This window comes from Oikopleura dioica, chromosome 2 (genome assembly GCF_907165135.1).
Source record: "Oikopleura dioica chromosome 2, OKI2018_I68_1.0, whole genome shotgun sequence".
Lineage (NCBI taxonomy): Eukaryota > Metazoa > Chordata > Appendicularia > Copelata > Oikopleuridae > Oikopleura > Oikopleura dioica.
The window spans coordinates 6,213,280-6,225,164 of record NC_137292.1 but is presented as its reverse complement, the minus strand read 5'-3'; the positions used below and the strand labels follow the sequence as shown (position 1 = coordinate 6,225,164).

Genomic DNA, 11,885 nt, shown 5'->3' with positions numbered 1-11,885 from the left:
GTTCCTCTCTTTTTCCTTTTGGATTGTTTTCAAAGAAGGAATCTATTCTTGAGAATTTTTTTCAACCCCTGAATTCGGCAAGGAAGCGCCCCGGGCCAAGCAAACTTGAAGTAATTCGCGGTGCGCTTTTCAGATCTAATACTTTCCGATTCCAGTTTATCCCCAATATGCATTCAGAATACTTGATACAAGCGGCTCTTTGGGAGAGTTTATTGAATATGGAAAGGTCCATTGAGGAGCTCAGACACCGGAGAATTGAGGGTGGGAAATTTGATTTCGCAAATTAGGAAAATTAACCATTATTTTCAGACAAAAGAAGGTGGGTAGGAATTTTGAACTGTGAGATTTGCATAAAGAGAGGTTATATTTGGGAAAGCTGATTCATAGTTAACGACACCTTAGAGAGATAGAGAGACAGAAAGGCTAGACTTTCCAAGTCAATTTCCAAGTCAAAGTAAAACTAGCGGTTTGACGCAAATCTCCACTTTGTTGAAACCGTAGCGATAGCAGTTTTTCATCGCATCTTTGGACTGGTCGTTGTTTTTCTTTGGAGGATATTGGTTATTTTGTTCTTTGCTTTTTATGATGATTGAGTCTTCATCCTCGTTTGCTGGATTCTCGCAAACTTCAAATTTTAGCTCGTTTTCGTCCACTTCTTCTCCGTTTTGCGGTACGCGAGAGTTTTCTAGCGTCGTCAGATTTCGGCTGTGCAAGTTTTGCCCATTTCCGCCCGACATTTCTGACAACTGCAAGCCGACTTGATTCATCGACGTGGCAAAACCGAGCAAAGTCAGAGCAGAGACAAAGAACAACTTTGACACGTCCTTGAAAAACTGCCACAAGGAGACTTAAATTGCAAATGAAAGATGGATAGGTTCTGCTTATCTTACGCATAAGACGAAGGTTAACAGCCGTGTTGTATGTGAAAACGCCGTCTTTTGAATCGTCTGCATTGCCAGTTGAATTTCAAGCTGGGCGAGGGTGTTTTTGAATTCTTCATTGCTGATATGGCAGCTCCAGTCTATCGCCTAAAATGAAAATGATTATTTTCTAAAGCGAAATTGAGCTCAATTTACTGTGAGAAAATCAAGTTCCATTTTGGTCAAATCCTTGGACTCCAATCCCAAACAGTCGGCCCACTCATCGTTGTAGCACTCGTCGTCAGTCCCGTTGTCAAAGAGGTACTTGGAGGAAACCATCATCGAAACGATGAATAATTCCGAAGACTCCACTTTCTTTAGGTATTCAGGGTTGTTTGCTTTGAGTCGTTGGAGGTAAATCAGCGCGGCGACGATCGCGGACGGACAGAGCGCCGTATTTCGCATCAATCGAGTGGCGATGCGAGGTCCAAGTTTTCCAGCGTTTTTTGGCGCGAGCTCTCGAAAGTGCTCGACGCAGAATTCTACGAGGAGCGGTTTAATCCCTTTCTATTATTCCTCTGATCTACCTGAGATGTCAAGCGGCATAACGTCGTCCAAGCACTGCGTCCCCGGATATAGAAAGGTTCTCCTCAGCCGATCTTCCCAATCCGGCGAGGCGAGAAAACTCATCCTCAAATCTTCCGTATTCATGTTTTTTTATTCCCAACAAACCAACCCAAGCACCGCGCTCGAGCACCGATTTCGTTTTGTTAGTCTGAACAAAGAAAACCATTAGAAATCCACCCAGAGTAAATAATATCTTTTGAAGAATAGTGACACTCACCCACTACTAGGCTAATTCTGCTATTGGCCGAGTAAATACGAAGAAGAAAAAGGGGGAGTAACCACTATTTTTTTCTCTAGACGTCGCGATTTTCAAATAACGAAGAAAAAAAGACTGCTGCTGAAAAAATATTGAATTGTCTCAGACTGCCAAAAGTCACGGGATAGAAGAAGAGAAAAGGTGTGAAAAATGAAGATCGAAAACTTCAAATTTATGCTGATTCTGATTTTGATATTCAATCTCCTGATTCGCAACGCAAACGCCAAGAGCGTAGATTCGAAATGCAAAAGACAGGCGAGACGGGAGTTTGAAGTTTACGCTTGGCCTCTGCATTTGGACCCGCATCTATATCCGCTTGAAAACATAACAACTATCGCCCAGGAAAGGATGAACTAAATTAAGTCAGATCTTGAAGTCTGTAAGCATCCTAAATAAGTGGGGACGAAAGAATGTTGAGTTTTTTCACGACAGTGGAATAAGGTACCAACCCTTGAAATCAACGAAATCACAGGGAATTCTTTAGGGTTGAATTTTGCGTTGGAAATGAGCATGTTGACTTTGTTGACCTCAATGACCAGGCTTATAGAAAAAGGCTTGTCGATTTCATTCGCACGGTAAAATTTACTGTAATGATATCAGAAAATTTAAAGCGATAAAGACTGTCGATGAGGGTTGTTTCGATGGAGCAGTTTTCGATGCAGAAGGACCAATCTTTGACGAAGAGACTAAAGAAGCATACGGAATGGTTCTACAGCACATTTTTTAAGTTAATTTGTTTCGTCCTTGAGCCTCCCAGTTGAACCCAAGTAAACAGTCTCATTAATAAAGGAAACAAGAGAAGCCCTTCTTGACCTTGGACCCGACATCTCCCTGTCGATGGCGGTGCCGTTTGACCCAAAGGTTTAATTATTCAAACTCTTACAGAGTACAAACTTTAAACTCTTAAGCCTTTAGCTTGTCTATCCGGCAGGTGCAAGCTGTGGGACAAAATGGCGGAGCACATGGACACACTCTTTATAATGGGATACGATAGCCAGGATAATATAATAACGGCCTCTGCCTCTTCTCCGTTGGACAAGATAACAGAAGGGGTCGAGAATTATCTCAAAATGGGAATTCCAAAAGAAAAGCTCGTTCTTGGAGTTCACTGGGCCAGCTACCGATACCCTTGTGTCTACATGAATCGGCACCATGTAAGTTTTAACTGTTTTGGTTAGACCAAAGCCATTTAGAATCCCATCCCTCCATGCGTCGTGGACTTTGCCCATAGATTGATTGATTCATTATCGAATGCTCTTCATAATTGCTCTGAAAACGCACTTGACGGAGTCAACTACGACAGTGACTCGCACACAGTCTACTGCTCCACCCGAGAAAATGGGCACTACCGACAGCGCTGGTTTGACACACCAGGTTTGAAAAAGGAGATTTTTTTACAAGTCTTTTATTTTTTTCAAGCGACTTTGGCAGAAAAATACAAGATGGCGGCTGCTCATGGACTGGCTGGGCTTGGAATGTGGTCATGTGATTTGATCGACTATCCATTGTCGGCAAATCCACTTTCGAAACAGTACTGGGATCAGATTGCGGAGTACGCTAGGGGTTCAGAAATTTGTTGAAGAGATTTAAAATCAAGGAGGAAACTCTGATTCTGAACTCGTTTTAAAGCAATGCAGATGTCAAAGAACAACAGGGGTCAATAAATAAATGGATCGTAAGAGGATTAAAACTGTCAAATAAATGCTGCTTTCGAGGATGAAAACGAATTGCTCTTGATCGTGTCGCGTGTAGAGTAATTTGGACCTGGCACGTCACTTTCCCGTCTTTTGCTAAAATATTTTTCATTGTTTTGAACTTTTCCGCGAAACAAAATTGTATTTCATCCGATGTTGCTAATTATTTATATTTTGGAACAGCTTCTAAATCAAAAATTAAAAACCGACCATCAAACAAGTCGCTTTCGTGAATAATAAAGCCTTTGATTGTACCTTGGTAACACATTTGCTTTAGAAGAAAGCCTGGAAAGACGACAGGCAAAGTTAGAAAACCGCCTTGTTGAAAGAATTGATCGCTCGATCAAGTGCATTTTGACGTTTGGGTCGAACTTTTTCTGCATTCTTTTAGGCCAATTGTTGAGGTATTGAAAGGTCTGAAATTGCAGGGTAATAGTGTACTTTCCTGAACTTTATTCTTTACCCAGGCGAGCATGCAGACGACTATGAATATAAATCCCACAAGCCAAAACAAAGAGAGTCCATTTTCGTCGAGAACACACAGTGTATCAGTGACACTGTTTTTTTTATGTTTCCGACAACTAGGGAGTCTATGTTCTCCGACCAGAGAAGTCGCAGAGAGTCCCAAAGGGTACCAAAATGTAGCTTAGGGTCTGCTTTATGGCGTAGGGACACTGAGCAAATGTCATTGACACGTGTTCTTTCACAAATGACGTCATCAACTCGGAAATACCCGATTTCGCCAATTTTACCCTCATTTTGGGAGTCGATGTTCTCGAAGTACAATCATCGAACAGCGTCTCCAAAGGGCTCAAATAAGAGCTGAAGGTCTACTCTGTGGCGTAGGGGGGTTAAGATAATCTCAGGATATACTCATCCCTTTTTTACAGAGGGTCGAAAATGAGGTCGGAAACATAAAAACAGTGTCAGTGCAATTCGCCACAGGATACGCTTAAAATAACGATCAACCATCAGTATATTCAGGAAGAGCTACCATAATCGTAATAATAGTAGCTCCTGGAATCATTCGCCTGAGAATCTGTTTCAAATTCGGACGAGTTCACTTTCATTCTTTCTCTATTCACTCTATTGAAAACTGGAGTAGGATCTCTCTAGTTTTTTAAAAAAAGCGTCAAGGAAATGAGGATTGCGTCTCTGTTTCCCCCGAGCACCCTTTAGTGCGACCTCATTACAGAGTGGCACGTTTTAGGATCGGAATCCAATTTAACTCAAATCATATTTGGCCTAGGCGCAGAAATCCGCCTATTGGCACAAATGGTAAATGAGCTAGATATTTTAGAAGGAGACAGCAAGTGTCGCTATCAATATATTTCTACATCAACTACATGGCCTCTCGGGAGTTTGAAATAACTTCTGGTCTATAGATTATTAAACTTGTTGTTTCCAGCTTCAACAATTCAAATCTTACAAGTCAAAATTAGCCAAGTGAGTTTAATAATTACCGAACATTGAGATGACTTTGACTGAGGAAGAAACCGAATCAGGAGGATGTTATTTCAGATAATCAAAGGGCCGCAATTTGCATCGGACGTTTTGAATATGACATACAAGATCATCGTCCGTCTCGTCAAGAAGGCTACAGAAACTCATTCTTAAAAGAGCCTATTATCATTTCGAGACGCATTTCGAGGATTTCAGGAGAGATTTCAGGAGCAGTTGTTTGCAGTTTTGGAAGTTTATCTCGTATAAAGAAGAATGTAGGCACCGTTGTGGTTTAGTCCAGTCAAGACTCGTTGAATAAGCGCATCATTACACTAAAAAGACTTTTTTTTCCTTGATTTCAACCTAAAGGACTAACCATGTACCAGGCGTTATCGATCTTCCGCAGAGTGTAGTAATGACCGCAATTATCAAAACCGACGTGAACGATTACTGCTTCGAGATGATAAATTTTTGAATTGAAATTGGATTTCTGAGATTCGAACTGTTGAAGAAAGCAATACTTTGATAAATCGAGGCAATCCGGATACCTCCACGGGCGGAGGTTACGAAAGGAATTGCCAGACACTGGATCCCACAAGGCGGTGACTTGTATGCACAAATACTTTGGAAGAGAGGCGAAGGAAAGGGACTTTTTGTGGAGACTGTCTTGTAGGGAAATCTCAGGCGAAGAGTCAAAGCTGGGCATCACGGACGATTGCCCGCCAGATTCATGATCAGAAGTGGTCGAGCAGCCCTCGCAATTGACGATCAACGTTTCGGGCTTGAAATAGTGCTCCAGGGACGTCTCAAGGTCCGTGCGTTCGAGGCTGTTTGCGGAGTATTTTTGCTCCAAGGTCAACATGTGAAGCTTCTCGACCCGCGAGTCTTTTCGTTTTCCGCAGACGGAACAGACCATTTCTCGGAGCGTCGAGAAATGAGTCGGCCATTTGAAAGGATCAGCGGTTTTTGAACTTCAAGAAACTTTGAAGACAGTGCAAATCAAGCAGATTAATATACCTCTTATAGCTCAAAAAACCAAAGTTACTGATGGATCTGTGGCACTCAAGTTCAATCGCGCTCTCCATTCTCGTCCATAATTCAAGACAATCCTGCTGAGACGTCGCCCATTTTGAATCAGAAGCTAGTAACCCAATTAGCTTTGTTGACGCATCGAAGAAGCTTCCAGCTAGAGTAACAGAATCAGTAATTAATTCGGAATAAATAAGAAAGTACCAGGACAAATGCGATTTATCCGCTCGATGGTTTCAATTATCGTTTGTAGCACTTTCGCATTTTTGGCAGATTTTTGATTATTTTCGGGGGAGATATATTTTTCCCGCAGTTGTTTGAAGTAATTGTAATATTCAGGCATTGTCGAGATGAGCTGGAGCATGGAATTTGCATAACAGAGCTGCGAGTAATTTGTTAGCCCGGAAACAATCTGCTTCGAGGAAAACTGATCATACCTAGGGTCATTTTAATATTCTATTGCTGGACTAGAACTGACCCGAGGAAATAATCTCTGTTCTCTATCAGCTGCTGGAGAAGGATCGCAGAGGCAGTAGATAACAGCAGAAATTCTAACTTGTTTTCAGACGCATACTTTGTTATTGCTTCCATAAATGGCCCAATTTTCTAAATAGAGTAATTTATTACAAATCGTTTTATAAATCGAAAATAGTATTTTATCCATTTGATTAGTACAAGTTTAGTAAATATTAGTGAAGAGAATGGGGGGGAAAGATAAAGAAGAAAAGATTGCATGAATCTTACAAGTAGAGAATCGAGACTTAAGAATTTTGAATCAGAGAAGTACTGATAGCAAGGAGGAGAATGAAAGTTCCGAATGGAATCGTTTTTGAATGGGAATGAATTTCTTATTTGGCGGCTTCGGGGATTTTTGGGAGTCCGAATTCGTCCACTTCTCCTGATGCTTCTGGGAGACCGGGCTCGGTGCTAAAGAACAATTTAATAACATATTTTGGACAATCGATAAAAAACGTAAGAGCGGTCCGATTTGGCCAGTCTTATTTTTTTACGATTATGTTTGGACTCCAGCTAAAATCCTGACTTGAAAGCTATTTGTTTACGATCTTCTGTAGTAACCCACTGACCCTACTGACCTCGGTGCATTCGGTGTAGCAATATCATCCAGAAGCCCATCATCGGCGAGAAAGTCGTCTCCAAGAGCATCAAGCTCGGCCTCAAGGTCGGCTTCGTCAATGTCGTCTCCAATGCCGTAGCTTCTGCTCATCACTTCTTGGATCTCATTTGCATCGAGCATCATGTCCTCCAGTTCATCCTAAGAAGAATATTTTTAACTTTCAAATGGTGAATTATTGACCACAGTATTAATACAGTGGTTTGCGCAACAAAGGTTTATATCGAGGGCTTAGGGCTTTTTCTGCTGAAGAAATCGATCACATGTGCCTCGTTAAACAAAAAAGAAGAGGGTAGAGATAGTTGGGCGTGTCCGGGACAGATCTATCTGCTGATTTTTAGGTCATCAGATAAAGTACTAAGAAAAGTTGATTAATTAACTCGGCAGAACTCCAGGAGGAGGAAATAAGTGGGGACCTTCAGGGCGTGTTTGACCCACGTAAATAAGAGACGATAGAGATTCTCCCGAACAACCTCACTTTGGACAAGCACCAGTTCTAGCTCAGGGACAAACTTCAATTTTAAAAAGATTTTTTAAAAAGAAGAAGAGATGATTGGCAGAACCGTTGTCCGACAGTATACTAAAAGTGCACGCGAGTCGACCTATGTCGAATTCCGACGCTTATCAAGAACCATGGCATCGTTGGCCGAAAACGATGCGCTCTCCTGCAAGATAAATGGTAAGTCGTATCCAAGTACAAAGAGCAAAAAATATTATGTTATCTAATCAAATTAGCACTTGATCGATCTGAATCTGGCGATTTACTTTTAGAAATAATTTTCACAGCTTTAAAAGCTTACTATATTTGAAAAACCGGCTTATATAAGATATCGTTCAAAATTCATATTTCTTTTCTACATTTAGAACAATTTAGTATTCAAAAATATCTGCTTAAATTGAATTCTCGCAATTAGAATTTAAAATAAAATTATCAAGGTAACTGCTGCTGAAAATATAAAATTAGTTGTATAACTAATTTGAAAGATGTTACAGCGATTTTCTTGTCAATCTTGAACACTTACTGATCCCAATTTCAGGGCCTATTTCCATCAACGTCTTGAAAGAAAGCAATTCCGGCCGACTCAACCCTATCCGTCGCTGGGACATGACCCCAGCTACTGGCAAGATCTCCGAAGGTCAGATTGATCTGGACGAGGATGAATGCCCTCCAGCGATTTCCATCGCCGGCACAGATGAAGATATCATGCAGGCAAGTTCCTTTATCACGCGTAACAATCATGCATGTCTGCATTTGTACTGATTGTTAAAAATGACCTTTAGATTCTCAAACAACGATTGACAGTACGAGACGCCGAAGTCCTCGGCCGCTGCCAGGTAAACAAACCACTACCCCATATCCAGGGGTCAATAAAATATATTTTAGGTCAAATGGGCAAACGACCAGACAAAGATTGCCCTGGACCAGCTTTTCCGAGAGCTTCAAAAAGCGCCACAAGAACTTTGAAACGAGTTCTCTTCATTTTACCTAACAGAAAAAAAACATAATCTTTTCCTTTTCCACTAACATACGATTCTGTTTGTTTCTCCTCAAAATAGTCAAATACGATGTGTGATTCCCCAGAACGTCATTTGCAATGATCGTTATTTTTGTTTAATCGTTTGGACTGCTCAACTTTTCAACCCTTATTCTCAATTCTGATTACTTCATATTACCAAATAAACCAGTATAAGAACATAACTTGACGATTTTAATACCCGTCAAATCCAAATTGAAAATCGATTGATATCAAGGAAGAGTACAACTATTAGCTGTTTATGTCAAACTGACCTGGAGGTCCTCGATTTTGTCGATGTTGATCTTTTTGTACTCCTTTTTCATCGCTTTGGCGCCTGCTTTCATGGCAGTTACAGTATCTTGCGTGTCCTTGAGCGTTTGAATCGTAAAGTTAGCCTAACAAAAAATAACCAAAATGACCGAATATGCCTTTCAAAACCTGGTCCATGTTGAAAGACTGATTTGAAATCTGCTCTCGTTGATTTTCGTACATCTTTCTCTGCTTCAAAACTCGCATGGCCTTTTGCTTGACAGCATTTTTGCCAGGGCCTTTTCGCATCGTTTTCATCTGATTCTTGTACTTGACAAGTTCGGCATCGAGCTTGGCGATCTTCTTGTCGATCGAGTCGCCTCGGGAGTCAAGGTTTTGCACGCAGTCATTTAGATTTGGTGGTGGTGCTTTTGGCTTTCCCGTTCCGAAGATGCGGTTCATACTTTTTTTCTAAATTTCCGGAGGTCAGAAAAGTAATTGGAGAAGATAAAAGACTTTACAATGTTTGGCAGCTTGGAATGTTTTTCGAATACAGAAATATACAAGACAGATAAATTACAGAAATTAGTTGATTTCACGTCCAGCTTATGATTGACTCTCTTGTCATCATCGCGGAAGATCGATTTTCAAGAATTTCTCTCGCTCTTTCTCTTTCTGTCGGATGCGAGCTTCGTTCAGATCTTTCAGATGATTGTCGTTGATTATTAGAAGAATTTTGCGATGAGTTTTTAGGCCGCGAGAATGCCGTTTCGCGCACTTAAAATTTTAAATCAAGAAAGAAAACCGAGGCTTACTTTGATCCGCTCGCTCGATTATCTCTGGTCGTCGCCTTGAAACATTGGAAGAGTTGTTTCGTTGATTTTGCGAATTTTGCGATTCGTTCCTTCTCTTGAGCATGAGAAATTGCTGATCCTCGCCTTCTTTTGTCAACTGGTCTTCAAGGACTTTTATTCTCTCGTTCAGTCCACACGATTTGACTAAAAAAACGGACTGAGAAAAAGCAAGGAAGGGGAGTAACTAACCGTAAAGAAAGAAGCAGATAGACGTGAAGATAAGAATGATCGAATACAAAACAGTCTTGGAAGAAATAAAGTTCCAGAGCCTTTCCAATCGCCAATAACTTTCGATGAAGTTCATAAATGGTTCGGCAAAAGTTTGATATTCTTGGAAAGGGCCACAAGATGAGCTGGGCGAAAAGAGAATCAGAGGAGACAGGGTCATCAAGGTTCCCAGATAAAATCCAATAACCATGAGTACCGTAAAATACACATCTGCGTTCGAGGATTTATAGCTGAAATTTAGACACTTAGAGCCGGCTTGTCTGATGATTATCGTGGATTATATAAGATTTAAATACCCTAGAACTAATATTAAATTGGCTTCACCAGTTGCCCCTTTCACTGTGATTATGTTTATTACAAGGTGCAAAGCGCTTAAAATCTCATCATTTGTTGATAATATCTTTTAATCACAAGGTGGAAGAAGCATAATCACTTACTGATTGTCGTCATTATGCTCGTAAATATCCACCACCGCGAATCTATTTACGGAAAAAACCAGCACTTGTATGAGGAAAATCAAAATTGGTAGAATCGGGCAGTAGAAAACGCCTAACCAAGCAATCGTTTGCCAGGATACGATTTTCAGAACATTATCGGTAATATCAAAAGTGGAGACGAATGGAATTCTCCACCCAAACCAGCGCTTGAGCAATTTGCTCGTTCCAGCAAGAAAGAAAACAGACCCTAATTGACCGAGAAGCCAACCGATTGTTAGTCGATAGCATTCCTGACCAAGAACTGTCGGCCAACAAGTATACAGCGGATTCTCACAAGTACAGGAAAAGTGCCTATCGTTCACTGAATGAGTTGATTCAGTTGTCGTTTCGTTTAAATTAGTGACGATCGGAGCAGCTTCAAGAAATTCTCGATCGTGGCATTTGGAGATTTCCAAGAAAATTGTGATAAAAACAGCTGTTATCGACAGAAAACGCAAGGCGACTCGCCAACCAATTACTTGATTCATTCGCGTTTCAGCCTTGAGCTTCTGGAAGGACGTGAGGATCTTGAAGAAGATTGGACAGATAATAGAAGTTCCACCCATCGTGATAGAAACAAGATACGAGTAGAGAAACTTGAGGAAGTTGTTTTCCGATTCTAGCTCTTTTCCTTTCGTTGCGGCGAGAACGACACAAAGAATAGAGCCGATCAAGACGGCCAAATTGCCAATCGTCGTGAAGACTCGAATGAAGTAAACATACATTCTTTCGAAAAAGTTCCAATTCTCCTGTTCCGCGATCAGCTTGTCCTCTTTCAGTTCATTCTTGATCTTCATCGCCAGGAGCTTTTTCTTGATCGCTGCAGTTTCCCGATCCGATATGTTCATGTCCCAGCCGAAGATCAGTTTCGAATATTTAAACATTTGTCCGGACTTTCCCACAATTTGAGCCTCCATGCTCCTGCCAGCTTGGACACTGATGACGATCAAAGAAAAGAGGTAGATGAAGAACACTGTGGCTAGATAAAGAACCGGGTTGTTGTACAAGGTGTCTGATAAACCACTTTCATCTATTGATGACGATTCGTAAAAGCCGTAAAAGACAAAGGTTTTCTCCATGAATATCTGCCCATTGAAGAGGAACAAAACGTAGTCGACGAACTTATCATCCTTGTATTCAGTTGGATATTCACATGGTTTCTCCTCGTTGGCAGATATTTTACCAGAAAGGCGCATGCAAATATACGGTAGAATTATCCCCCCGGAAACGATTAAACTCAACCCAGCGTTGAGAAATATCAACTTTCTTAAAAATCTGAAATACGCGGTCACTGCTTGGCCGCATTTTCCTTCGATAAATTCTAGGTGCCGTTTCCAAGGGTTGAGCTGTTGCGGGTCCAGGAGAGTTAGCTTGGCACCCGAATTTCGCGCATTTTGATTTTCCCTTGCTTTTGTTCTTCGATTTCGGATGGTGTAAGCTCCGGGGTGGTTTCGGAGAGTATGGACAGTTGTGAAGCCTTGTGGAGGGTACACATTTTCCATTCTTTCATCTGAACCAAG

At 41.1% G+C, this 11,885-nt stretch overlaps 7 protein-coding genes across 8 annotated transcripts; 2 read left to right on the top strand and 5 right to left on the bottom strand.

Moving 5' to 3' along the window:
* Positions 1–192: 192 nt before the first annotated feature.
* LOC145700152 (protein CNPPD1-like) lies at positions 193–1,852 on the bottom strand. Its single transcript, XM_081777408.1, has 5 exons — positions 1,705–1,852; positions 1,448–1,635; positions 1,077–1,402; positions 891–1,028; positions 193–847 (listed from the first exon to the last, which is right to left on the bottom strand). Exons 2-5 carry the CDS (start codon positions 1,569–1,571, stop codon positions 791–793), a joined length of 645 nt encoding a protein of 214 aa, XP_081633534.1. The 5' UTR covers positions 1,572–1,635; positions 1,705–1,852; the 3' UTR covers positions 193–790.
* On the top strand, positions 1,745–3,593 carry LOC145700145 (di-N-acetylchitobiase-like). Of its 2 annotated transcripts, XR_014134160.1 has the most exons (9): positions 1,745–2,085; positions 2,141–2,184; positions 2,228–2,318; positions 2,363–2,444; positions 2,519–2,604; positions 2,652–2,897; positions 2,937–3,117; positions 3,163–3,418; positions 3,459–3,593. XR_014134160.1 is itself a non-coding variant. In XM_081777401.1 (8 exons), exons 1-8 carry the CDS (start codon positions 1,894–1,896, stop codon positions 3,321–3,323), a joined length of 1,083 nt encoding a protein of 360 aa, XP_081633527.1. In that variant the 5' UTR covers positions 1,745–1,893; the 3' UTR covers positions 3,324–3,436. The 2 variants fall into 2 exon arrangements, 1 of the variants encoding a protein (XP_081633527.1); XM_081777401.1 differs by lacking the exon at positions 3,459–3,593 and having other exon boundaries at positions 3,163–3,436.
* Positions 3,395–5,084, bottom strand: LOC145700155 (uncharacterized). The gene is made up of 5 exons (XM_081777411.1): positions 4,901–5,084; positions 4,370–4,388; positions 3,901–3,991; positions 3,693–3,853; positions 3,395–3,533 (listed from the first exon to the last, which is right to left on the bottom strand). The coding sequence occupies exons 1-5, from the start codon at positions 4,905–4,907 to the stop codon at positions 3,437–3,439; spliced, it is 375 nt and encodes a 124-aa protein (XP_081633537.1). The 5' UTR covers positions 4,908–5,084; the 3' UTR covers positions 3,395–3,436.
* On the bottom strand, positions 5,085–6,511 carry LOC145700144 (ubiquitin carboxyl-terminal hydrolase 30 homolog). The gene is made up of 5 exons (XM_081777400.1): positions 6,388–6,511; positions 6,114–6,346; positions 5,898–6,066; positions 5,257–5,851; positions 5,085–5,212 (listed from the first exon to the last, which is right to left on the bottom strand). Exons 1-5 carry the CDS (start codon positions 6,498–6,500, stop codon positions 5,135–5,137), a joined length of 1,188 nt encoding a protein of 395 aa, XP_081633526.1. The 5' UTR covers positions 6,501–6,511; the 3' UTR covers positions 5,085–5,134.
* Positions 6,512–6,542: 31 nt separating this feature from the next.
* LOC145700151 (charged multivesicular body protein 5-like) lies at positions 6,543–9,277 on the bottom strand. The gene is made up of 4 exons (XM_081777406.1): positions 8,997–9,277; positions 8,831–8,953; positions 7,004–7,182; positions 6,543–6,836 (listed from the first exon to the last, which is right to left on the bottom strand). Exons 1-4 carry the CDS (start codon positions 9,267–9,269, stop codon positions 6,758–6,760), a joined length of 654 nt encoding a protein of 217 aa, XP_081633532.1. The 5' UTR covers positions 9,270–9,277; the 3' UTR covers positions 6,543–6,757.
* Positions 7,419–8,731, top strand: LOC145698541 (uncharacterized). The gene is made up of 4 exons (XM_081775746.1): positions 7,419–7,720; positions 8,079–8,251; positions 8,323–8,376; positions 8,426–8,731. The coding sequence occupies exons 1-4, from the start codon at positions 7,591–7,593 to the stop codon at positions 8,504–8,506; spliced, it is 438 nt and encodes a 145-aa protein (XP_081631872.1). The 5' UTR covers positions 7,419–7,590; the 3' UTR covers positions 8,507–8,731.
* A 33-nt stretch (positions 9,278–9,310) lies between the features above and the next one.
* On the bottom strand, positions 9,311–11,872 carry LOC145698602 (transmembrane channel-like protein 7). The gene is made up of 4 exons (XM_081775809.1): positions 10,327–11,872; positions 9,851–10,119; positions 9,623–9,805; positions 9,311–9,584 (listed from the first exon to the last, which is right to left on the bottom strand). The coding sequence occupies exons 1-4, from the start codon at positions 11,865–11,867 to the stop codon at positions 9,403–9,405; spliced, it is 2,175 nt and encodes a 724-aa protein (XP_081631935.1). The 5' UTR covers positions 11,868–11,872; the 3' UTR covers positions 9,311–9,402.
* Between the last annotated feature and the right edge of the window lie 13 nt (positions 11,873–11,885).